Source organism: Coregonus lavaretus, assembly GCF_964263955.1.
Source record: "Coregonus lavaretus genome assembly, chromosome: 28".
In the NCBI taxonomy this organism is placed as follows: Eukaryota; Metazoa; Chordata; class Actinopteri; order Salmoniformes; family Salmonidae; genus Coregonus; species Coregonus lavaretus.
The window spans coordinates 33,491,927-33,519,232 of record NC_140015.1 but is presented as its reverse complement, the minus strand read 5'-3'; the positions used below and the strand labels follow the sequence as shown (position 1 = coordinate 33,519,232).

Genomic DNA, 27,306 nt, shown 5'->3' with positions numbered 1-27,306 from the left:
CTTGAAGCTCTCAACCTGTTCCACTACAGCCCCGTCGATGAGAATGGGGGCGTGCTCAGTCCTCTTTTTTTTCCTGTAGTCCACAATCATCTCCTTTGTCTTGGTCACGTTGAGGGAGAGGTTGTTGTCCTGGCACCACACGGCCAGATCTCTGACCTCCTCCCTATAGGCTGTCTCATCGTTGTCGGTGATCAGGCCTACCACTGTTGTGTCGTCGGCAAACTTAATGATGGTGTTGGAGTCGTGCCTGGCCATGCAGTCATGGGTGAACAGAGAGTACAGGAGGGGACTGAGCACGCACCCCTGAGGGGCCCCCGTGTTGAGGATCAGTGTGGCAGATGTGTTGTTACCTACCCTTACCACCTGGGGGCGGCCCGTCAGGAAGTCCAGGATCCAGTTGCAGAGGGAGGTGTTTAGTCCCAGGATCCTTAGCTTAGTGATGAGGATCCTTAGCTTCTGACCCTAGATCTCATTGATGGTCACCACAGTTCACCTCACCTTTGACCCCTGATGTGTTTTCCCCTTCTGCAGTCGCAGTGAGAGAACCCTGTACCTGCACTCCGCTGAGTCCCTGTCCTCCGGGGCCATCGCCAGCGCCCCCACTGATGTCTCGCCCTCCACCCTCATTCCCTTCTACGACCCCGACACCAGCGTCGTCATCCTCACCGGAAAGGTAAACAACAGCAAACAACGAATAAACAAACAGAGCATTTCTTTTGAATGGATGAAAATAGGAGCCATATTGACTTGATGTTGTGTTGAAAGTCTGTTACAGACTCTTGTGCTTAATGATAATAATGTCTGCCTAGCCTGGTTCCAGATCTGTTTGTGCTGTCTTGCCAACTCCTATGGCATTTCAGTAGTAGACAACAAAAAACTATCTGGGACCTGGCTAATGTCGGCCATTGGTGGATTGGTAGATTCTCATACTGACTCCCCATACCCAGACTTTGACACGAGTAAACCTATACAGCCATTGTTTGTTGTTGTTGTTGTTGTTGTTTACCAGGGTGACACGCGAGTGTACATCTTTGAGATAGTGCCAGAGGCTCCCTATTTCCTGGAATGTGCCAGCTTCAACTCCTCAGAGCCCCACAAGGTATAGTCTTTATGTTTACTGCATTTACATTCCTCCTTTTCACTCTTTCTTTTCTCATGTTCATATATCCCTCTCCTTTTTATTACGTGTTTTGTAGTAAATGGATGAAAACATTTCCCTGAATTTGTGACTTGTATAAAATGTCTGTGAATTGATTGACTGACTGACTAATTGACGATCAGTCAATCAATTACGCTGGCTCCTGTAGACCTGTAGAATCTCTCTGCGTGAACTTCCTGTTTCCTGTGTTTAGGGCTTGACCTTCCTGCCGAAGACTGAGTGTGTGGTGCAAGATGTGGAGGTGGCCAGGGGTCTGAGGCTCAGTAAGACCTCCATAGAGCCAGTGGCCTTCAGAGTCCCCCGCGTCAGAGTGAGTCATGGCTGAACACCTCCATCTAGTGTATATTTGGGGGAAATAGGAAAAACCTGCAGTTATTTGATGACTTTTCAGACCATGGCCTCAAAGGACTACCAGTAAAAAGGGTTTGGTATGTGAACCCCTGTTTGTTCTTAGTCTATGGACTTTGAGTTTGAGTTGTGAGTTCTGAACTAACCCCGTCATGTCTCGTCTCCCTCCCTCCTTCTCTCCGTCCGTCCACAGAAAGAGTTCTTCCAGGATGATGTGTACCCAGACACAGCAGTGTGGTGGGAGTCCTCTCTGACAGCCTCAGCCTGGCTGGCTGGTTCTGATGGGAAGCATCGCTCCATCAGCCTCAAGCCCAAAGACATGACCCCAGGTAGGGGCTAACCTCAGCTCTGCTCATATAGTACATATAGTACAGACAGTGGACTGAAGTCAACAGCATTACTGTTAGATCAGCATTTAGAATTTCAGATGAGAAGCAAAGCATGTACAGTTTATAAGGACCAACCTATAGCAGAATTCCCTGAAATGCTCTCACTGCACCAAATGCCCTACATTTATACTCCTAGTTATTCATATACCTCTGAAGAGGTGCCACACAGAGGATCTAAGATATTTTATCTGTGTTGACTCCAAAGCAGCGTTATCTGGTGACTGTTTAATAATGTTAACACTCAGTGGTGACTAAAGATCTGGACTCCCAGTGTGTCCAATCTGAGACATACCCCCTACATGCTAAGAAGTGCAAACGTTGAAGAGAGAGACCTCTCTATTGTTAAAGCACCGCTCCCCAAGATAACATAAAACATACGTAAGAAATAATCCCATAATCCCCTTCAAAAAAAATATAACAAAAATAATGTATAGGACATGTGTTGTGTAAGAAAAACTACACAAAAAAGCTAAAGAAATTCTCCTAAAATAAAAAAATAAGAAACATAAGAACTAAACCTTCCGAAAAATAAGAAATTATAATAAAAATAAGTGAATACTAAATCAATGTAATGAAATAGCAAAATTTGATTAAATTAGATTAAAAAAGCACTGTATTGATTGTCTGTGACTGTCTATTGATTGTCTGTGTACACAACACTCCCTTTGCACCGACTGTTCAGGGTAGGGCTGCGGTGGAAGTGGCCGGTTGCTCCGGTTTTCGCTGTGCCGCCGCTTTTTCTCCCCATAAGTTCGCTTGGCCCTTCTTCTTTCATCCGCTGACGCAATCAAGTACTCAAACTCTTGGGAGCGCCTGCGTGGGGAAGTCACTATAAATGCGTTGGGGTCTTCTGGGTCCGTCGCCACATCAGACACAGTGGAGGCTGCTGAGGGGAGGATGGCTCATAATAATGGCTGGAACGGAGCGGATGGAATGGTATCAAACACATGGAAACCATGGAAACCATGTGTTCCACCATTTATTCCACTCCAGCCATTAACACAAGCCTGTTCTCCCCAATGAAGGTGCCACCAACCTCCTATGATCAGACATCATGTCTTCAGTCACCCCCTCAAAACACTGCCTCTCTTCATCAGTGAGTTCTTTCAGCCTGTGAAATTACAGGAGACAATAAGTTATTCTGCCCAATAAACAAAGGTCTTGAACACTGGAATTTCTAAGTAAAACAACACACAGAAAAATCCATGGAACAAGTCTCATCTTTTCAAAACTCAGTACTGTATTTAAAATGTATATCGTTTCACATTTATAAACCTGTCTTAGGCGACGCCGCATTCGCTTTTTTAATGTCCTGTTCCTTTGCTCTGTCTGGGGTGTCCGGCGACCGATGCCTCTCTCTTTCAGTCCAATACTTGTTTGCTGTGCATCTGAAGAGATAGTCAGTGTGGTGGTTAAACGCATCAGAATCCTTAAAGACCCCCTCCAGCTATTTTTTTACTTTTTCAGTTGAAAAGCGATATCATTTTAGCAGACGCTCTGATCCAGAGTGACTTACAGTAGTGAGTTCATACGTTTTCATCCTTTTGTTCGTACTGGTCCCCCGTGGGAATCGAACCCACAACCATGGTGTTGCAAGCGCCATGCTCTACCAACTGGGCAACACAGGACCTGGTATCCCAAGTATACATTTATTTGTATTTATTTATTTAACCTTTATTTAACTATGCATGTCAGTTAAGAAGAAATTCTTATTTACAATGACGGCCTACCAAAAGGCAAAAGGCCTCCTGCGGGGATGGGGGCTGGGATAAAAATTATAAATAAAATACAAATATAGGACAAAACACACATCAAGAGAGACAACACAACACTACATAAAGAGAGACCTAAGACAACAACATAGCATGGCAGCAACACATGACAACACAGCATGGTATATACTGTATTCTATACTATTCTACTGTATTTTAGACCATGCCGGTCTGACATCGCTCGTCCATATATGTATATATTCTTAATTCATTCCTTACTTAGATTTGTGTGTATTGGGTATATGTTGTGAAATTGTTAGATATTACTTGTTAGATATTACTGCACTGTCGGAGCTAGAAGCACAAGCATTTCACTACACCCGCAATAACATCTGCTAAACACATGTATGTGAACAATAAAATGTGATTTGATTTGATTTTGATTAGCATGTGTGAAGATCCATGTCCTTCCAGACCTGACAGATTGAGACTAATCAAGCCAGAGAAGACTTGCTCAGTGTCTCTGCATGTGGCCTGCTGTGGTCTAGCGGTTAGGTTAGGGCTGCTGTCTTTAGAACACACAGTATATATACAGTGGTCCACCGCCATTCTGATACAAACCCCTCCCAACTCTCTTGTCTCACTTTCACTGTTTCTGTCTGTCTGTCTGTCTGTCCGTCTGTCCTCTCAGTGAGTGAGGCACCCAAGGAGGTCCAAGTGAGAAAGTACCTGCCATCCTCTCACTACCTGGAGGAGAAGACTGATGAGCAGAAGAAAGATGAGGTTGGTCGGTCGGTCTGTCTGTCTGTCTGTCTGTGTGCACCTGTGTGTCTGTCTGTCTGTGTGTGTGCACCTGTTTGTGTGTGTCTGTGTGCGTATGTGTATGTGTGTGTTGCTACTATCTGAATGTAAAGCATCTTATCTTAGTGAGTATTTCTCTTTGAGTGCAGCTAGCTATATGGAAGCTTGGTGACTGTTTTATTATTTGTCATGTTTTGTCACAGTAATAGTATGAATAGTTATTAGTAGGGATGGAAAAATCTATTTTGATATCCGTTTTAACCAACATCATGTATGAATGTTTCATTTTCTGTTCATTTCCACGGCTTTGTGAAGTCCAGACAACTGCTTGTGGATTTTCTATTGGGCCAGACGTGAATATTCTGGTAGCATATAGGCCTACCTACCTAACCAGTTTGAATACAATGGGAAGCCAGTTGAGGGCCCATCAGCAGGCAGTTAACTATGCTAAATGAAGAGCCTGTGAGAGGGTTTTGTGCCTGCAAGACTCATGAATGCTCTTTTACCTAATAGTGTAGGTTAATAGCAATGATAAACCGATATCACAATATGTCTTGCTCATATCAATATCAAACGATATCGAAATCATGTTAAATGATGGATATTGGTACCCACCAAATCAAAATGTATTGGTCACATACACATGGTTAGAAGATGTTATTGCGAGTGTAGCAAAATGCTTGTGCTTCTAGTTCCGACAGTGCAGCAATAGCTAGCAAGTAATATCTAACAGTTCCACAACAAATACCTAATACACACTAAGTAAATCTAAGTAAAGGAATGGAATAAGAATATATAAATATATGGATGAGCAATGTCATTGTCATAGCAGCATAGGCTAAGATGCAATAGATAGTATAGAATACAGTATATACATATGAGATGGGTAATGCAAGATATGTAAACATGATTAAGATAGTATAGAAACACCACTAGTTAGTAGTGTGACTATAGTGTGTTAATCATATGCCTGTGCTACAGCTGTTGAGTGCCATGATAGGCAAGCTGGGGAACATGGATGACAACCCTCTACCACAGGAGTCCTTCCAGGGAGTAGAAGACGATGAGTGGGTGAGTGACAAACACACACACACACACACACACACACACAAACACAGATGTACACACAAACACAGATGTACACACACACACACACACATTTACCCATGCTCTTGTGTCTTTCAGGGTGACTAGTGTGTGTTGCCTTGCGGACCAGTCAGGGTGCCAGCAGTAACTAAGGGGCCTGCTGGACTGAAACTTGCCATTCCTGCATGCCACTGATGCATCCTATGTCAAAAAAACATCTCCCAAACACCTAACATTAAACCTCCCATTAGGGTTGCAAAATTCCATAAACTTTCCCCAAATTCCTAGGTTTTCCAGAAATCCCAGTTGGAGAAGTCCTGGACTTGTGCAACCCTACCGCCCATATCCCCATATCATCCTCTAATACTCTGAATAAGTAGACGTTGCCTTTAACCATTGGCTGATCTAGGATCAGATATGTTTTCCTCCCCATAATGGTTAAAGTTAGGATTGGAGGTTGGGAATCTGATCCTAGATCTGTGGTTAAAGGCAACCTTACCTCAATTCGACCTTTGACTTGCAGCTGCCTTGTACTGTAAATAGCTAACATTCCTACTAGGCTAGATAGTTACATGACTCCCAACACTTCCTTACAACCCAGCCCTTACCTCCACACTGGATGGACACCTGTGTGTCTGTCTGTATGTTACCACTCCTAACCTTACACCTGTGTCATAATAATAATGACTAGACCACTGCTTGCTTTTTTATGGGCCAATATGAACCGAACTCCATAATCTTTGAAACACAGTAACTATAGAAAAACTAAAACGCATGCTCTTGAATACAGTATCTATGGTCTTCCGGATTTACCACCTCCTATGCATCACTATATATTGACAGACACAAACACACACACACACACACACATAGACTCACACTCACTCACTCTCCACCTCTGCACCTGGATATCCCATCTGCACCTCCAGCTCCTGTAGTCCGTGGATGTTAGATGGTCAGTGATATCCCCATACGGTCTCAACAAGCACACAGCAAAGAAACACAGACAGGGTACAACAGGGTAAATAGCCTTCAGGTTAAAGCATGACTTTGATTTCTATTGATAGAAATATGATATTATTTTGTTGTTTAGGTAGCTTCATTCTCTGGCCAGTGATAAAGAACTACTAGCAGTCCAGTACCACTCCAGCGTCGTGTTCATTAGTCACCAAACGGAAGAAAACAACCTCAAACAGGGACGGATTACTTGGACTTGTCCAATAAGAAACGCTTATTTTCGTTTTCAGTTGCAAAGCGTTTCAAAACGTTTTCCATTGTGTGCCCTAATGAATGCGACCCAGGTGCATATCTTAGTTCCGCCAGCTGATCTTGGGAGATAGTGTATAGCATTGGGGCTGTGCTCTGTTTTGGGGGACTCTTAAATATATGTGACGTTCTTACATGTGGGTGTCATGTATTGAAAAGCCAAAACACCTTCTGTGGGAGTTCTACAGGAGTGTGTCTGTGCATCTCTGAGGTTGTAATATGGTGGAGAGCAGTATGTATCTGTACGTTTCTTTCTAGATCGATAGACTGTATAACTGGAATTCCTGTACCTCATATGTTAACACTTGGTCTTAAGACTGTTATTGAAGTATTCCTCACTAAAGGAGCTCATTCTTTTATTATACTGTAGTAAACAATCATTCTGTTTATTTTTCTTGAAAACGTACAGTATTAATACTATATGATGCAATCACAGCAGCCATGATCAAGGCTAGTACAGCACAAGGCAATACTTTTAATAGGCTAATCCAAGTCTGATCGAACCAATCATGTTGTTTACAATGACAGAAAGACTGGAACCAACCAACCAACCTTGAATGGTAGTCAGACTCACTGAGTTTACACAGGCAGTCCAATTCTGATTATTTTGCCACTAATTGGTCTTTAAACCAATCAGATCAGAGCTTTTTGCCAATACTTGGGCAAAATATCAGAATTGGGCTGCCTGTGTAAATGCAGCCATTGTGTAGTACTTGAAAAGTGAACACTGCATTGACTGTAGGGCCTAGATATTGTTGGTGTCAGTGACTGTGTGTGTCATGTGTTTTGTGCCTGCAATCTCTCAAATGTCTTACATTGTTCTTTGGGATATTAACAAAAAGAAAAATCTGTTCTTTTTTTTAAATACTTTGAATAATGCATTATTTCTCTGTCCATCTTATGAATAACGGTTTTGTGGGAATGTTCATGTTGCCTTGCAATAAACAACTTTTTCAACCTTGTACACATGCCATTCTTTGTCATTCAATTTGTTGCTTAAAACAAAAGTATGTTTAAAGGGGAAAACATATGGTAATCTCAAATAAAAAGTGCTAAATTAGTAAATAACTGCTGAACATTGTCTTAGCAAATATGTTGAATCACAATCAATATCGAAAGTCATGTTTAAAAGGCATTTCTAGGGACAAAAACAGTTCATACAATAGCAAATTAATTCACAATGACAAATTCATAACATTGCTATACAGTACAGTATGAAGACCAGATTGAATCCTGTTTGGGCAGTAAGCAGGTCCCCTGTACCTGCACCCATGAGGGGAGTAGTTCAAGTCAAGGTGCCGGGGATGAGCTTTGCTGAGGGCCCTATCCTCAGCAAAGGCCCCCTATTCATTCAAAATTATTCAGTGGCGTTACAATTCCCACCCACTAGTTACAGAGTGAATTCTAATGTAAGCTAATATAGCAATTATTAATCCTACTGCTTTCACAGAGACAAGAGAAACACACTTTCAAGTATAGGCTTAATTCATGAAAATCATGTACAGAGCAATAATAGATGTTCCACTGGCGATTAGTACCATTTTAGAATATAACGTCAACACTTGTAATAGGGGTATCTGGAGAAAGATAATAGAAGCAATTATTTCACTTGAATGAAAACAATGGGAAAGGAACAATAACGTGAATTACATTATGTTCACCTATTGCCAAACAGGACTGATGAATGACTGCATGGCAGATGGCAAGCCTGGTGGTATGTAGGTTGATGGCATTGTACGGTGGACTGCACCCACTGTGATTAGTGACACATTACTGCCATCTGAGTACTCAAAAGCTTATTGTTTAACTCAGAAGCTAATGGTTTAAATCAAACATCTCCTTGGAGGATACCAGGTACTTTTTGAAACAAAGTAACATAGTAATAATCTCTTGCACATGAGAAAATAAAACATCTCCTTGGAGGATACGAGGTATGGCGTATTTAAATAGGAAATCTCAACTAAAATCACTTCGAATCACTTTAGGGCCCTCAGCAAAGCTCACCCCCGGCACCTTGACTTAACCTACTCCCCTCATGGGCGCAGGTACAGGAGACCTGCTTACTGCAAAAACAGGCAATGTTATGAATTTGTCACTGACATTTCCACAGCGCAACGACGTAGCCCGCACTGAGCCTGATTGGCTGACTATCCTTTGTTGTTCAACACACTTTCTACCTAGCATGAGGACGAAAAGGGCAGCTTTCCGGAAAATCTTCCCGGTGTAACAATGACTTAAATGTAAATGTAAAGACATTATGAACGCTGCAGCCTGTCTGGTGTTCAACCTTCCCAAGTTATCTCATGTCACCCCGCTCCTCCGCACACTCCACTGGCTTCCAGTTGAAGCTCGTATCTGCTACAAAACCATGGTGATTGCCTACGGAGCTGTGAGGGGAACGGCACCTCCTTACCTTCAGGCTCTGATCCTACACCCAAACGAGGGCACTACGTTCATCCACCTCTGGCCTGCAAGCCCCCCTACCTCTACCGAAGCACAGTTCCCGCTCAGCCCAGTCAAAACTATTCGCTGCTCTGGCACCCCAATGGTGGAACAAGCTCCCCCACGACGCCAGGACAGCGGAGTCACTGACCACCTTCCGGAGACACTTGAAACCCTACCTCTTTAAGGAATACCTGGAATAGTATAAAAGTATTCCTTATACCCATCCCCCCATTTAAAAAAAAAAGTGGTTGTCCCACTGGCTATCATAAGTTGAATGCACCAATTTGTAAGTCGCTCTGGATAAGAGCGTCTGCTAAATGACGTAAATGTAAAATGATGATGAAGGCTGCACAATGAAAATGGGTGCAGTTTAAACATCCATCCACTAGAGAGCAGTATTTTCATACAGTGAAAGCGCCGACATGTGGATCTTCATCAAGCTCGAATATCTTTCTTCCGAGTTTGGCCCTTGAACTTTGAACCAACTGCGACCTTGATGGTGGTACATGTGAAAACGCCGTGCTCCTCCAGCGTCTTATCTTGTACTGTACTGTAAATAGTCGGAGAAAAGCAATGGTGAGATATTTTTGTCTTTTGAAACCATATGGATTGCTGTGTCATGTTTAGGGAAGCTGTGAAGGAGAAACGCTGCATGCTTCTCTTGCCATAGCCCGCACACCTTGCCAATCTTGGCTGTCTAATTTAGCTTATGTAACCGTAATGACTCCTTGATATGTCTTCTATCTTTAGCTAGGACGCTAGCTCATATTGTTGCTTTATTAAGCGAGCTTACTACACTGAACAAAAATATAAACTCAAAAAAAAGTGTTGGTCCCATGTTTCATGAGCTGAAATAAAAGATCCCAGAAATGTTCCATACGCACTAAAATGTTGTTTCTCTAAAATGTTGTGCATACATTTGTTTACATCCCTGTTAGTGAGCATTTTTCCTTCGCCAAGATAATCCATCCACCTGACCAGTGTGGCTTATCAAGAAGCTGATTAAACAGCATGATCATTACACAGGTGCACTTTGGGTTGGGACAGTAGAAGGCCACTCTAAAATGTGCAGTTTTGTCACACAACACAATACCACAGATGTCTCATGTTTTGAGGGAGCGTGCAATTGGCATGCTGACTGCAGGAATGTCCACCAGAGCTGTTGCCAGAGAATTGAATGTTCATTTCGCTACCATAAATTGGCTCCAACGTCGTTATAGAGAATTTGGCAGTGTGTCTGTTAAGAGAATTTCTATCTCTAATTCAACCTAAGCTTGAATCATTACCAGAGGTTGTAAGGCTCTGGTTTTAATCATAAATGATTCAAGGTCCACAACCAGCAAGAATGATCTGTATTTTTATTCATGGAGAGCTCTGGCGCCAAAACCCATACCCTCCTGTTTTATACCTCTTGACACACAAAGGCACTTTGCTCCGCCCACCTTTAGGAGGCTTTCTTAAACAGTTTCCACCTTCTCCTTCACCCTGGAATGTTTAGTCCCGCCCCCCTCTGTTAGTGGGTTGATAATTCTAACACAGTTTACACATTTATACTGTATTTGGGGTGAAATCCTTTAGTCATTATTCTTAAAATACAAATTAATTTAACAATGTCCAACCGACCTCACAGTATGTCCAACCCCTCATGTATATGGCGTCGTGTGGGCGAGCGGTTTGCTGATGTCAACGTTGTGAACAGAGTGCCCCGTGGTGGTAGGGTTATGGTATGGGCATGCATAAGCTACGGACAACGAACACAATTGCATTTTATCGATGGCAATTTAAATGCACAGAGATACCGTGACGAGATCCTGAGGTACATTGTCGTGCCATTCATCTGCCGCCATCACCTCATGTTTTAGAATGACAATGCACGGTTGCAAGGATCTGTACACAATTCCTGGAAGCTGAAAATGTCCCAGTTCTTCCATGGCCTGCATACTCACCAGACATGTCACCACCCATTGAGCATGCTTGGGATCGACGTGTACGACAGCGTGTTCCAGTTCCCGCTAATATCCAGCAACTTTGCACAGTCATTGAGTAGGAGTGGGACAACAAGCGTTGCATGAGGCAAATGGTGGTCACACCAGATACTGACTGTGGTTTTCTGATCCACGCCCCTACTTTTTTTAAAGGTATCTGTGACCAACAGTCATGTGAAATCCATAGATTAGGGCCTAATGAATTATATTCAATTGACTGATTTCCTTATATGAAATGTAACTCAGTAAAATCTTTGAAATTATTGCATGTTGCGTTTATATTTTTGTTCAGTGTAGTTAATGACGTGCTCATCCGCACTGCGCCTACTGCACAGTCACTGAGCGTGCATCAAACCCACTCTACCTTTGCCTGCGCTCTGAAATACTGTCCTAACAGTATGGCTATGGCAGGTTCACAATGTTGTTTGAAACTAACCAGGTCTAATGTGAGCCAAGGGGGAGATGTGGGTTTTGTTTGCATTGCTGTTGCCATTCATTCATTATGAGCTGTAATCTGTCGCAAGACTAGGCCTTCTTGAGCCAAACCAGACTGTTGCGTTCTGTTGACATAAAGTGTAGCTAACAATCTCTTGTCTCTGCGTAGGCCAGATATCTTGCACAGATCATTGTCATGGGGGCGCAGGTGGTAGGACGGGCGTTTGCGCGTGCGTTACGGCAAGAATATGCAGGTATGTTCCTCACTCAACAATGCTTTTATATGGTATTTCAATGTAAAATGGACTGTGGAAACATGTCTCATTTAGGGCAATTAAGTCTCTTTCTCTCTCTGAGAGAGAAACAGACTCTGTTGCATAAGTTGGCTATTTTCGTTAGCTGAGAAGGCGACCAACCCTGTCTCTTCTGTCTCTGTCTGCAGCAAGTCAAGCTGCAGCGGAGGCCAGGGGGCGTGCCGGCCAGCAGTCTGCAGCAGCCTCTAGTATCACTGGGATGACGTTACAGGAGGCCCAGCAGATCCTCAATATCTCCACGCTCACCCCTGAGGAGCTCCATAAGGTGTTTACACACACACACACACACACTCATACACACACGCACACACTTAAAAGTACATTGAAGACGACACCCAGAGAACACAGTCCCTGCCCTAGCCCCTTCCCCTAGGAACTTCACGACGCATAGATGATTGGATGGGTATAAACAATGTACCGGTACCTCCATCTTGTCCCCTAATAGGCTAGGAGGAGATGTTGCATATTGTTCATCCCGATCCAGTGATATTTACACAAGTGTCTATGGGGTAGGGCCCGGGCTAGGGGGTTTTCTGGACAGGGCCACACTCTCAAATGTCCTCCTTAGAAGACAGGAAGTTCCTTCATGTGGCCTACATGCAAGACGGACAAGTTTTGTCCTCCCTTGAAACCCCTTTGGACTAAACTCAATTGGCACAATTTCTTGAATTTTTGAAGTGTGTATTTGATTATAAATGTATTTACTTATTACGCCATTGGTGGGGCCAACCTGTTCATGACTGACCTGCTTTACTTTGTCAACAGAACTATGAACACCTTTTTAAAGTCAACGACAAGGCAGTGGGCGGCTCCTTCTATCTACAGTCCAAGGTGAGGTTCATTGTTTCATTTCCAGTATCGCGAGCCAGTGCTTACTAGTGCCAGAGAGGTTTGAAACCAAGAGACTCAACAGTCAATTGCTTCCTTCCTGTAACAACTGCTATGAAGACTCAGACCACCTCCTTGAGGTATTTACAGGAAGTAATGGCAAGTTGAGTCTTGGGTTTCATACCTCTTCGGTGCTATTAAGGCTTGCACAGAGCCTTGCACAGGGCTGTCCTGATAACTGAAATGAGGCTAATAATATTGGATAGCCACTACAGGTCTGAGAATGTGCCCTGTCATAATAATCATGATCATGCCTTATTGCTTATATTAGGATACCACATGCAAGATCCAGTGCGAGCCTAAATTCATATTTACAATGTCAATGCATCATTATGATAACAGGATAGTAGATCAATATGATTTGCCATATATTGAGGTGCACTGCTAAGGATTTTGCTCAAGTAATTGTGTGTGTCCTGTCTGTCTGCTTGTGTGTGTGTCCATGTCTGTCCCTGTGTATATTTAAAGGTGGTGCGAGCAAAGGAGCGTCTAGATGAGGAGCTCTCTATTCAGACACAGGACAGTAAACCCAAGCCCCCACCAGAACAGAAGCAACAGACTCCAGAAACATGAACCGTCCCCCTCCCTACCCCACCCACTGTAAATTATACCCTCAATAAAAGCCTTATCCTTTTCTCAACCCATGTCTCTGTGTGTATGACTCTGTACGAGATCAGGGTCGTGTTCATTAGGCACCAAACGGAAGAAACTGGATTGAATCGGAGAGGTCTATACCTGGAATTGGCCAATAAGAAACACTAATTTTCATTTTCCGCAGTGTGCTCTAATGAACAGAACCTGTGAATTACCTAGATCAGACCTGGGTCATATACATTAGTATTTGAAAATGCAACAAATGCTCATTCATGATGTCACATCTACATCACAATGATGCCACCGTGTGGTTTGTCACAGTAGTGTAAGTCTCCAGAATGGAAGAATTGAGCAGATCTTGTTACTTGGAGTCGAGAGCCATCCTGTGTAACCAAAAAACGGTTAACTCCAACTATAAAGCAAAATAAACTTCTGTAACACAATAATTATAATAAATTGTTCTATTAGCTACTGTTGCTACATGGGTTGAGGGAGGAAAGTAGGGGTAGCCATTAGCCACTTTAGAGTTGAGATACACCCCAAAAATACCCAGCCATTGATTCATTCAGGAAGCTTGTTAACCGAATTAGGTTAACATTTAGCCGCCCATTATTAGGAGGTTGGCTGGTATGTGTTTTTGTGATGGCTCCAATCACATTCCAGTAGAGAAGGAGTCACTGGTTAATGAGATGATTGACCTCACCTGTCCTCAATCAAGCAACCTGATTGATCAGCTATATAAAATACCTGGGGTGTGATCATTAGTCCAAAACGTTTTACAACAGAAACCGGTTACTCCAAACGGAAAACGTTATGCAACGAAAACAAGAATTTCTATTGGACAAATGCAGTTTGTCCCTCCCCGTTTCATTCCTTGTGAGTACACCCCTGCTTAAGCTAATTTCAATGGTGTGTTCCTAATTGATATTGGAAGAATGTATATGTATGTACTAGTACTTGTGTTTTGACTAGGGTTTAATATTTTCCCAGTATTTTACAAACGTTCCATCCCGAGAATAAATCACGTTTCTCCCGGGTAATGCGGTATTTCCCTCCAAAACCGGAAGTGTAATTCAAAAGCATATAAAGCATATAAATAGGCCTATATCTGGATTTGATTAGTGATTTGATCGAAAATTCAAGCCTGATGCTACCTGAGACTGATGAATCATACATTAAATACATTTTATGAGCCCTACATTAGACATTTTATGAGCCCAAGCCCAAAAAAGCCCAAATGATTGTGTCGTTATCCAATACATAGACTGTATGATAGGCTATTGCACATTATGCACGAAAGCCCATAGATGTAGCTAGCTTTATGCTCTCTTGGGTAAATAAATCAAACAAGCTCCAGTAGGCTAATCTTTTTGAGTGTGAACTGTATTACTGTACTGTATTATATGGACTGAAATTATGCACCTCCTTCAAATCATGATAAAGTTGGGAGAGAACATGCAATTCTGGTGCAGCACATGCGGCCTACAAAATTACAAGTATAGGCTAGCGAATTTGATTAACATTTTGAAATATAATAGTGCTTATTTCTATAATTAGTAGGCTGACTCATACAGTAGGGGAAAAAAGTATTTAGTCAGCCACCAATTGTGCAAGATCTCCCACTTATAAAGATGAGAGAGGCCTGTAATTTTCATCATAGGTACACGTCAACTATGACAGACAAATTGAGAAAAAAAAATCCTGAAAATCACATTGTAGGATTTTTAATGAATTTATTTGCAAATTATGGTGGAAAATAAGTATTTGGTCACCTACAAACAAGCAAGATTTCTGGCTCTCACAGACCTGTAACTTCTTCTTTAAGAGGCTCCTCTGTCCTCCACTCGTTACCTGTATTAATGGCACCTGTTTGAACTTGTTATCAGTATAAAAGACACCTGTCCACAACCTCAAACAGTCACACTCCAAACTCCACTATGGCCAAGACCAAAGAGCTGTCAAAGGACACCAGAAACAAAATTGTAGACCTGCACCAGGCTGGGAAGACTGAATCTGCAATAGGTAAGCAGCTTGGTTTGAAGAAATCAACTGTGGGAGCAATTATTAGGAAATGGAAGACATACAAGACCACTGATAATCTCCCTCGATCTGGGGCTCCACACAAGATCTCACCCCGTGGGGTCAAAATGATCACAAGAACGGTGAGCAAAAATCCCAGAACCACACGGGGGGACCTAGTGAATGACCTGTAGAGAGCTGGGACCAAAGTAACAAAGCCTACCATCAGTAACACACTACGCCGCCAGGGACTCAAATCCTGCAGTGCCAGACGTGTCTCCCTGCTTAAGCCAGTACATGTCCAGGCCCGTCTGAAGATTGCTAGAGTGCATTTGGATGATCCAGAAGAGGATTGGGAGAATGTCATATGGTCAGATGAAACCAAAAAGAACTTTTTGGTAAAAACTCAACTCGTCGTGTTTGGAGGACAAAGAATGCTGAGTTGCATCCAAAGAACACCATACCTACTGTGAAGCATGGGGGTGGAAACATCATGCTTTGGGGCTGTTTTTCTGCAAAGGGACCAGGACGACTGATCCGTGTAAAGGAAAGAATGAATGGGGCCATGTATCGTGAGATTTTGAGTGAAAACCTCCTTCCATCAGCAAGGGCATTGAAGATGAAACGTGGCTGGGTCTTTCAGCATGACAATGATTCCAAACACACCGCCCGGGCAACGAAGGAGTGGCTTCGTAAGAAGCATTTCAAGGTCCTGGAGTGGCCTAGCCAGTCTCCAGATCTCAACCCCATAGAAAATCTTTGGAGGGAGTTGAAAGTCTGTGTTGCCCAGCGACAGCCCCAAAACATCACTGCTCTAGAGGAGATCTGCATTGAGGAATGGGCCAAAATACCATCAACAGTGTGTGAAAACCTTGTGAAGACTTACAGAAAACGTTTGACCTGTGTCATTGCCAACAAAGGGTATATAACAAAGTATTGAGTAACTTTTGTTATTGACCAAATACTTATTTTCCACCATAATTTGCAAATAAATTCATTAAAAATCCTACAATGTGATTTTCTGGATTTTTTTTCTTCTCAATTTGTCTGTCATAGTTGAGGTGTACCTATGATGAAAATTACAGGCCTCTCTCATCTTTTTAAGTGGGAGAACTTGCACAATTGGTGGCTGACTAAATACTTTTTTCCCCCACTGTATATACCTATTATAATATTTCCCTAATGTTATTGCCTACCTCCAATTTCTCTCTCAATTGTTGCTTCATTCCTTCCTCGCTTTCAACAGTTAAATGAAATAAGTTTCGTTGTCCATATCGTCATCATTCTAATGACATGCTTGCATAATATAGGACTAGAATTAGATGCAGACGGCTTTCACTTCTGTTCACGAAGATTGAATGGTTATGGGTCTGAATAAATAACTGCTATAGCCTACCGCCATCGCGAGTTCGCTCTTCTTTCAAACTACCCGTGAGTTATATTGGCTGCTGTATTTAACATTCAGTAAACAAGAGCTTGCGTCCCTCTTTGAATAGTCTATTGGTATAAGAAATGCAACAACAACAAAGTCCAGCAAGCTATTCTACTCTAGCTTTTCCTACATGAGACTCCAAGAGCTAAGGAGCGTTTTTTAAAAGGAGAGAGGCCAGCGGAGCACAGGTGCGTGCGTATTGCGCAAGTGACAGAGACTATAAATTTGAAACGTATTATGCATAACCCATCATTCAATACCTAAATATAAGGCTAGTACTGAATTGAATGTACTACCAGAAAGAGGTAAGCTAGGACATCTATATATATACCTATATCAATCTTGAACAGGATTATCTATTTTGGATGCAATTTGAATGGAATTGAGAAAGACTGCGAGAGATTGCTTACGCGTGCACTGATTTAAAGCAACGATATTCGAGTGATAGGCGGTGTTAAAACTGTGCAGCTGCAATTAATAAATATATATCTTTACAATTAAAAAATAAGGTGACCCCGAAAGCCAGATGGAGATGTGTAAATTCGACGCGCATTCGGTCCTTATATTACTGTAGCATAGGCTATGGTGCAGCAAATGTAGGGCCTACCTGTCACAAGAAAAAAAGTTACCATGATGAGATTATAGGTCTACATGCATTGTGAACTGCGCTCCATACTGAGATTTGCTGTCTGTCCCCACCCTGAGCGTTGATGACAGATCATGCAGAGAGTAGCGAGAAGACCTTAGAGATGCCAGATTTAGACATCGCATATAATTTAACAGTTCCATTTCACGTCATGCTGTTCATATAAATAATTTACCGGTTTCTCACAGTTATTTATCCCGGGAAAAAGGAGTGGTTTTGGCCGGTAAATCTCGGTAACCGGGTTCCCGCCATTCAACGCTAGTTTTGACCCTTGCTTGTCTGGGAAAGAATCCATAACAAGTGTGTCCTTGCTGATGTCGTGGATGTCATCCTAACACGGGTCAATGTTGCCGCAGATGTGTGCAAGGATCTGACATTGTTACAGCCACCTACGTCATTCCATGCACCAGAGGACTCTAGAGATGGAAGAGGAAGCGAGACACCCCACTCGCTGTTTATTATTATTATATTTTTTGTTATTATGGTTTAATGAGAGTCAATGAACTAAGAGTGTTTCCCAAACTAGGTCCTCGGTCCCCCAAGATGTGCATGCTTTGGTTTTTGCCCTAGCACTACATGGCTGATTCAAAGAATCATCAAGCTTTGATTATTTGAATCAGCTGTGTAGTGCTAGAGCAAAAACCAAAACGCGCACCCCTTGGGGTCCCCAGGACCGAGTTTGGGGAAACTCTTGTTGACCAGACCCAGCTGCTCTTACATTGGTTTCTATGGGAGACACACCCAATTAAGTCTACCGGAACTGACCATAAAAAAAAGGTAAACGGCCTTATCCACCATCTTTGCCCGTTAGCCAATCGACAAAGCGATTTTGGAGTACCCATAGAGATGGATAGAGGGCACACTTGCCACAAGGCCAGGGATTGGAGTACCTCACCCCACAGGTACTGCTGATCCCAATGGCTGATCCTCTGCAATTCCGGAAAACACACAACAGTTCCTGTCTAATACTGAGCAGAATTGCTGCCGAGTACCTACATGTTGAAGCATCCTTTCCAGTTGTGGAGCACCTCTTCAGCATTGGAGGGCGTGTCATCAGAGGCAACAGCTAGTCACTTTTAAAAAGCCACTTATAAACTTTACTTGTTATGGAATCATTTTTAACACTTACAATACAATTTAGATGTGTTTAAAAAATAATATGTGGTGTGTGTGATGCAGCACTGCGGATGTAGTAACCGAAAAAGGACAAATAAATTGTATCAAATGTGACTTTATTAAACTTTTTTTTCCATTTTTTTTCTCCATTGACATTATCATAATAAAATTCCTCTAAAACAGAAGCACACAGCTATGTTGTACCAATTAGAGACTTTTACAACTCTAAAATTAAGCATGTTCAAGAACCTCGAGAACACGATGCCAGGAAAAAATATATATTCATATATATATTTCATTTTTCATATACTTTTATATCTTCTATATTTTCACCTATAATAAAAGGCACTTGGAAATTGTTTTAAAATACTGACATTTAAAATATCTCAAAAAATGTGCAAAAAATAAATTGGATACAGGCCTCTCGTGGCCTTAGTCTTACATTAACCCTTTGTGCACTGCTGTGGCACTTCAGTCAATGAATGGCTTCCCTTGTATGTGGCACTAATATTGCTAGCTATCACAATTCAGTGCCCCAAATTTTGCTGTGTTAAGCACATACTGTGACTCTCGTTATAGCTTAATTATTCATTGGCATCAATTAGCTTTTTGTTTTTAACCCTTTAAGAAAAAAGTACCGCTTCTTTTCAACTGTGACAGATAGGGGTTCATTCTAAAAAAGAGAACCTCAATCCAACATTAAAGTTATTGCTAGTGCTCTTGGTCCTCAAAACAAGCAAATTACAGAACCGTATCAACCCACTGAGAATGAATTGTCTTATACATTTTGCATGTTCAACTGTTGGCAATTGGCATATCCCCTATAATATAAACACTCCTGGGGAGGCAAAAAAATGCAGAACATTACATGACAGAACGTGCCCAAAGGGTTAATGATTCAAACAGCTTATTTTTATATTGAAATATGTGGAACCTAGAATAGGATCCGTGTCAATTTCAGCTTTCTCCACCCAGCAGACTAGAACCCTAGCCTTGTCCCAGATCTGTTTGTGCTGTCTTGCCAACTCCTATGGTCATTATTAAGAATTGGCCAGACTGAACAAACAGATCTGGGACCAGGCTACCAGAACACTCCTCTCTCTCTCTCTGGCTTCAATGAGCAAGAGAGACAGAGGAGGAGAGAGAGACGAAGGGATGAAAGGACAGAGGGGATTGGGCTGGGGAGAACAGTCATGTCTGAGGATTCCACTGTTGCCAGGGAAACCTAGCCTACTTAACACATGTTACTCATGACATCATCTGACTCTGAAATCACACTGGAGGTTGGTCCACTGATACAGAGGTGGTTGGCTTCTACCATGCCTGCCTGGAGGGAGATGGCGATACTGGCCACCAAAGAGGAGGGTATAGCGTGTGTGTCCATGTGTGCAGCACTCTCCACGTGTGTGTGATCGCAGTGATTAAGAGTGGCCGAGGCAGAAATATAAATATGCAGTGAATCTGCCCAGCACAAATCCTCCCTTGGCTTGTCAGAGATAGCACTGCAGCCTCCGGCACAACATTATTTATTTTGACCCGCTCCTTAAAAACCCCAAACATATTTAGCCAGAGAGGATTATACTGGATATTTGGGTTTGTTTACTGTGTGTGCATACTTTATTGTTTTTGTCTGTCTGTCTGTCTGCGTGCGTGCCTGTTTGTGTGTGTGCCTGCCTGTTTGTGTTTTTTTACTCTAACCCTCCTATGGTGAAAAGCTTTGTGGTGACCGCTGACCGGCTATAGAGGGAGTGAGAGAGTTCAGCCTTTTGGCTTTAATTTATATAAAAAAACAGAGGGCAGACAGAGTTCAGTGACCTAGTTTCCCTGCTGGCTGGCAGCATCAGACAGGGAGCAGAGAGAGAGAGGAACGGGGCGGGCACTGATTTCAGAGACGAGAGGCCCTGGTGAGGGTGGGATGGGCAGATGGAGGGGCACTCACTCTACAGACCTGGCTGCCCTCGTTCGCTGGCAAAGTGCCTCTCCCTTCATCTCTCTCGCTCTCTCTACCCTGTTCATTCATTTCTCCATTAACTCCCACCCGCTCTCTCTCTCAACCCCCCCCCCTCATTCTCTCCAGGCCACCCACCATTTTAGATGTTCAGATTGCAGTTTGCTCAGTTAATTTTGTCATGGGAATCTCTTCATCTAGTCTAGACCTAGGTCTGTTAAACCCTTCGTCTAGTCTAGCCCAAGGTCTGTTAAACCCTTCGTCTAGTCTAGCCCAAGGTCTGTTAAATCCTTCATCTAGTCTAGACCTAGGTCTGTTAAACCCTTTGTCTAGCCCAAGGTCTGTTAAACCCTTCATCTGGTCTAGCCCAAGGTCTGTTAAACCCTTCATCTAGTCTAGCCCTAGGTCTGTTAAACCCTTCATCTAGTCTAGCCCTAGGTCTGTTAAACCCTTCATCTAGTCTAGCCCTAGGTCTGTTAAACCCTTCATCTAGTCTAGCCCTAGGTCTGTTAAACCCAATCCCTAACAGATGCCCTCTGTTTGCAATCAGAAGTTCAGAACTCATCCTCTCCTCTGGATGGCGCTGTGTAAATTGGACACTGATTAATGTGTCCAGTCTGTGTAGCTATGGGCCTGTAGACCACCACGACCACAGATCTCCATCCACTGGACCACATGGTCACTCTGACAGGACCATAAACATACTGTAAGGGTCTGGAGGTAAACCCTGTCAATAGATGGACTCAGAGAGTGTATGGGTCTGGAGGTAAACCCTGTCAATAGATGGACTCAGAGAGTGTATGGGTCTGGAGGTAAACCCTGTCAATAGATGGACTCAGAGAGTGTATGGGTCTGGAGGTAAACCCTGTCAATAGATGGACTCAGAGAGTGTATGGGTCTGGAGGTAAACCCTGTCAATAGATGGACTCAGGGAGTGTATGGGTCTGGAGGTAAACCCTGTCAATAGATGGACTCAGGGAGTGTATGGGTCTGGAGGTAAACCCTGTCAATAGATGGACTCAGGGAGTGAGTACTCTCTCTACAGAGTGAGGATCTGTACAGGGCCTCTTCTATAACTGTGTGATTGTCAGTGAGGATTATGATGTCTTATTATTATAATAAATTGGACATCCCCTGACCCCACTCACCTGGGTCGTGTTCATTAGGCACCAAACGCACTGAAAAAGGAAGGGACTATCTGGATTTGTCCAATGCTCAGAAACGCTACTTTTCCATTGCAAAACGTTTAAAAAAAATGTTTTCTGTTGCATGTCCTAATGAACACAACCCTGTTCAGGACAGGAAGGACCATCCTCCCTTCTGCCCCTCCATCCACACCCCTCCACAGCCCAGGCCAGCCCAGGGAGAAAGCTGAGTTACAGAGCAGCCATCGCAAGAAACATGAAACAAAGCAACTTCAACATCAGAAAATGTCTCGTCTGAACATCAATGACAAAAGAACAAACAAATGACTAACAAAAACAACCATAACTGTGATTATTCTCAAAACAATGGACATACCATCATGGAAAATAAACTATGGACATGAAAAATGGAAATGTAAGACCTTTAAAGAAAGATGGAGAGAGAGTGAGTAGAGGTGGAGGGGTATTTGTCTCTTCAGGGGAATGTTCCTTGTGTTAAGATGCTCCTCTCACCTGTCCTCCTCTCCTCTCTTCCTCTCACCTCCCCTCCTATACCCCCATAACGGGGTTCACTCAACATTCTACATACATCATATCTCTGCGACGCAAGCTTGTGGAAGGACCCCAGAGTCCACAGAGAAAGGTGGCCCTTTCAAGCCTGAGTGTAAATGAAGGGAAAACCAAGTTAGTGAAGATGGAAAGAGAAAGACAAAATGTTTCCAGAGAGTCACAAGTACAAGTTGGCAGTAACATGTTTTGTAAAACGTAAAAAATACATTGGTGTGTATGGTATAGGTGCATGTTGAATGCATCAATCGAACCATACAGATTTTTACATAAGTAAGTTGTTCTAAAAGTCAGTGAATTAACCCCACTTCTTTGGAAAAGTGAAGTGAGGCAGTTTCTAGTGTGGCTGTGGTTCTCTGACCAGTCCAGCTGTATGTAGCAGTAAAGCCTGATTCACACTATAGGGCCAAACCATGCCTAACTGTAGCTGGCTGGCCTGGTTACGCCATGATGTTGGAACCATGCTAAACAGAACAATGTGAAAAGAAAATCCGAGCCATCATGGTATGGTTTGAGTCAGCCCTATAGTATAAATCAGGCATTAATGTGTCACACACCCTGTGGTTCAGGATACACAGCACCCAGTCTGCCCTCAAGGCTGGATATTTTTTGGCACAATGTGGGACTGTTGAACTCGGGACACAGCAACCAACAACCAACTCCACAAGGACTCAGGACTTCAAGTCAGGCTTTGAATGTTCTCTTCACTGGACAACCACCTGTTTTACACAGCTGGTTTTTATGACAGGTCACTTCAAATACTGTACCACAACACAGTGTGTTACTTAAACAGTGGGCCTTTCATACTCAGTACTTAACTCACTTTGTCAGTTAGAAGTAGAGGTGTTGTGGACAATAATACATTGGACTGGTAGAATGAGACTGGGAGGCTGACTGGCCGTAGTGATTCACCTTTCCACTAGGGGGTACAAAACAACACCTATGCCATAGACGTCACCGTGAAGAAGAAGAAGAATAATATTGGTCATTTGCTGGGTGATATAACACCGTTGTCTGCCTTCTAAGACCTTAGTTGCTCTGTGTCCTTACACAAACCCTTAGTCTGCAACGACAAGCCCGTCACATATCATTGTGGAAAGGGCTTGTCCACGATGGTCACCCTCCCCGAATTGGGAAAAGATTGTCAAAAATAGTCATCAAAGTGCTCACGTTTAGTTTCGGTTACGTTTGAGGAGAGTTGTTGAGAGGTTAGCAGCAGTTGTGAGGTTACAACACTATAGCTGGTGACACCATCAGTGCTGTGGGTTTATGTACTGACTCAAAGGGGGTTGTGTCATTCTGATTGACATACACATCATCCAATAATGCGTGTGCTCCTGTGGATGGCATTCTGATTGCCATACACTATATCCAATAGCACCGCCCTATTGTTTAAAGTAGGGAGGTGCAGTCAATGACCCGCATTCAATTAATCCGTAATCCCCTTCTAAATCAGTTTGACTTCACTTCCGATAAAACAGGAAGTTTGTCCAATTGTGTTCACAGCACTTTGTACGAAGTAGTTTATGTAGCCTTTAAAGCAGCGGAATGGGGACGTACTGTGTGTTGCTAGCCTAGCAGCGAGCGCGTCCTACTGTTTCATTTGTGTGTCTACCTCACTGCTAGGCCGCAGTTCACACTGTCAACATGAACATTATAAATACATACACATGAGGTGGAGCTTGAGCAAGGACACAGAGCATTAGAAGACTGTCGTTTCAATGGAGCCTGTCCATAAACAAAGGAAATGTAAGTAAGTGAGAGACATAAGACAAGAGACAGAGAATGAGGTGAAGAGGTGAGGAGGCCGCTGTTGCATTTTTTTTCAAGCCTTGTGAAATAATACAAAATTACACGATTGAAATATATTTCTGAGTTGTTGTTGGTCCCAGAATATGCTAGACAAATGCAAAGATAGCCTGCCAGATACCTCAGTTTACGTTTCTCTTATGAATTATATTTGTTTGTCAGAGCCAATTCACAAACTGAGGTGTGGATTTTGTTGTTTAGTTTAAGTTGCCTTTCTTTCTTTTCACCTGTCAATTTTCTTTCTACCCCCCCCCACCCCCTGAGCTCCTCTGGAATGTGTGTGTTAGTTGACCACAGCTGGCTTGAGCACAACCGTGCCAGAGGGGATGACCACCCAGGACAGGGGGTCGTGGGAGGCCCCCGTGGAGAGGTTCAGCACCCCCCCACGGTGGAGCTCGTCCTCCCCCTCCTCCCCCCCAATTTTTCCCTTGCAGTGACGCCCGTGGTGGTGGGCCCTGCGCTCCGAGGTGGACGACCCCATAGATCCTCCTAGGGACACGGGGACCATGGTGGGCCCCAGCCCAAGGGCCGAGGAGGGGAAGGCCGGGGAGAGCCCCAGGGATGACTTGGTGGCCAAGCTCAGAGGAGAACCATTGAAGGACAGGATGGAGGTGGTGCAAGGGGAGCTGGGGCACCCCCCCAGCATGCTCAGGTCCAGGGGCCGGGGGCCGAGGGGGGATAGAGGGATGGAGCCCCCCAGGCCCTGCAGAGCGTGGCCCCCCAGGAGAGCGGCAGCGGCGCTGGGGATGATGATATGGGCCCCACTGATGTAGCTCAGCTCCGACTCCCCCAGCTTCCCCCCTCCTCCACCCATCCCCACCCCCAGGGGACCCCCCTTGAGCAGGGAGCCCAGCCCGCCCGGAGAGCCTTGCTCCTGGGCTACAGAGTGGCCGTGGGCCTTGATGTGCTTACGGAGGGAGCTGGGGTCTGTGTAGCGCTTCAGGCAGCCGGCCATCTTGCAGTAGTAGGGCTTGTCCACGTAGTGGGTGCGTGTGTGCTTGAAGCGGTCGCTGGAGTTGGAGTAGCGCTTGCTGCAGCCCTCGTATGGACAGATGTAGGGCTTCTCACCTGAGGAGAAAAGACATACAGGTAAGTTATTCAATTCAATAAACTTTATTCGTTATTTTAGCGTTAGAGATTGCATGAATGCTTTCAAGTGTATACAGCAGACAAGAGAATGTGTGACTTTACAGTGAGTGCATCTTTTCAATATTTTGTACTGATCTGTCTATGTGTGTCTGTCTGTCTGTGTCTCTCTGTCTTGTCTGTCTGTGTGTCTGTCTGTCTGTCTGAGTGTCTGACCAACCTGTGTGTGAGCGGTTGTGTATCTTGAGGTTCTCCAGGCGAGAGAAGCTCTTGTTGCAGGTGGGGCAACGGTGAGGCTTCTCATTGGTGTGGGTACGGATATGGATAAGCATCTTGTACCTGCACACACACACACACACACACACACACACACACACACACACACACACACACACACACTTGAGTATAATAACAGATACACACGCATACCCATATGTAACAATGTACTTGAATGGGTACAAGGCATTCATAACATTTTTATGAACAGTTACGAAGGTAGTTTTGAATGATATGGCACACTCATAGAGGTGTTATGACCGGTTTCATGAAGGAGTTATAAATGCCTTATGTTCGACCCATTCAAGTGGTTAGCTAATCATCTCACACAATCATCTTAGTCATGATCTGAGTTAAAGCTCACCTAGCGTTGAAGCCCCGCCCTTTGCGAGCGCAGCCATCCCAGTGGCAGCAGTAGCCAGAATCCTTTTCAGGTTTGACATGGAAGTCGTTGACATGGTCCACGAGGTCTTGCAGGGAGTCAAAGAGAAGATGGCACTGGGGATGGTGGAAGACAGAGTTCAATGTGTCAAATCGGAGGGCCTGTTGTCTGGACCTCTGGCAGTCTCTATGGGGGTGCCACAGGGTTCAATTCTCGGGCCGACTCTATTCTCTGTGTATATCAATGATGTCGCTCTTGCTGCTGGTGACTCTCAGATCCACCTCTACGCAGACGACACCATTTTGTATACATCTGGCCCTTCATTGGACACTGTGTTAACAAACCTCCAAATGAGCTTCAATGTCATACAACACTCCTTCCGTGGCCTCCAACTGCTCTTAAACACTAGTAAAACTAAATGCATGCTCTTCAATCGAACGCTGCTTACACCCGCCCGCCCGACTAGAATCACTACTCTCGACGGGTCTGACCTAGAGTATGTGGACAACTACAAATACCTAGGTGTCTGGTTAGACCGTAAACTCTCCTTCCAGACTCACATTAAGCATCTCCAATCCAAAGTTAAATCTAGAATCGGCTTCCTGTTTCGCAACAAAGCCTCCTTCACTCATGCTGCTAAACATGCCCTCATAAAACTGACTATCCTACCGATCCTTGACTTCGGCGATGTCATTTACAAAATAGCTTCCAACACTCAACTCAGCAAATTGGATGTAGTCTATCACAGTGCCATCCGTTTTGTCACCAAAGCCCCATATACTACCCACCATTGTGACCTGTACGCTCTCATTGGCTGGCGCTCACTACATATTCGTCGCCAAACCCACTGGCTCCAGGTCATCTATAAATCACTTCTAGGCAAATCCCCGTCTTATCTTAGCTCACTTGTCACCATAGCAACACCCACCCGTAGTATGCGCTCCAGCAGGTATATCTCACTGTTCATCCCCAAAGGCAACACCTCCATTGGCCGCCATTCCTTCCAGTTCTCTGCTGCAAATGACTGGAACGAACTACAAAAATCTCTGAAGCTGGAGACACTTATCTCCCTCATTAACTTTAAGCATCAGTTGTCAGAGCAGCTTACCGATCACTGTACCTGTACACAGCCCATCTGTAATTAGCCCACCCAACTACCTCATCCCCATTTGCACACACTGTATATACACTGCTCAAAAAAATAAAGGGAACACTTAAACAACACAATGTAACTCCAAGTCAATCACACTTCTGTGAAATCAAACTGTCCACTTAGGAAGCAACACTGACTGCTGTTGTGCAAATGGAATAGACAAAAGGTGGAAATTATAGGCAATTAGCAAGACACCCCCAATAAAGAAGTGGTTCTGCAGGTGGTGACCACAGACCACTTCTCAGTTCCTATGCTTCCTGGCTGATGTTTTGGTCACTTTTGAATGCTGGCGGTGCTTTCACTCT

The 27,306-nt window shown here is 43.7% G+C and overlaps 2 protein-coding genes across 4 annotated transcripts in view; one reads left to right on the top strand and one right to left on the bottom strand.

Moving 5' to 3' along the window:
- Positions 1-13,401, top strand: part of LOC311103233 (coronin-7-like) — a gene marked incomplete at its 3' end in the record, with an annotated part of 63,201 nt that extends 49,800 nt beyond the window's left edge. Inside the window, exons 19-28 of the mRNA XM_084144772.1 lie at positions 532-673; positions 1,010-1,099; positions 1,353-1,469; positions 1,701-1,836; positions 4,300-4,391; positions 5,391-5,480; positions 11,796-11,880; positions 12,069-12,205; positions 12,706-12,771; positions 13,297-13,401. Coding sequence (XP_084000898.1) covers positions 532-673; positions 1,010-1,099; positions 1,353-1,469; positions 1,701-1,836; positions 4,300-4,391; positions 5,391-5,480; positions 11,796-11,880; positions 12,069-12,205; positions 12,706-12,771; positions 13,297-13,401 — 1,060 coding nt within the window. The remainder of the gene's footprint in view (positions 1-531; positions 674-1,009; positions 1,100-1,352; positions 1,470-1,700; positions 1,837-4,299; positions 4,392-5,390; positions 5,481-11,795; positions 11,881-12,068; positions 12,206-12,705; positions 12,772-13,296) is intronic.
- Positions 13,402-18,734: 5,333 nt separating this feature from the next.
- Positions 18,735-27,306, bottom strand: part of LOC311103657 (zinc finger protein GLIS2-like) — a 60,187-nt gene continuing 51,615 nt past the window's right edge. For all 3 annotated transcript variants that reach the window (XM_084145269.1, XM_084145270.1, XM_084145268.1), the window contains 3 exons: positions 25,831-25,964; positions 25,411-25,529; positions 18,735-25,172 (listed from right to left, as the gene is read on the bottom strand). In XM_084145269.1, coding sequence (XP_084001395.1) covers positions 24,388-25,172; positions 25,411-25,529; positions 25,831-25,964 — 1,038 coding nt within the window. In that variant the 3' untranslated portion in view covers positions 18,735-24,387. The remainder of the gene's footprint in view (positions 25,173-25,410; positions 25,530-25,830; positions 25,965-27,306) is intronic.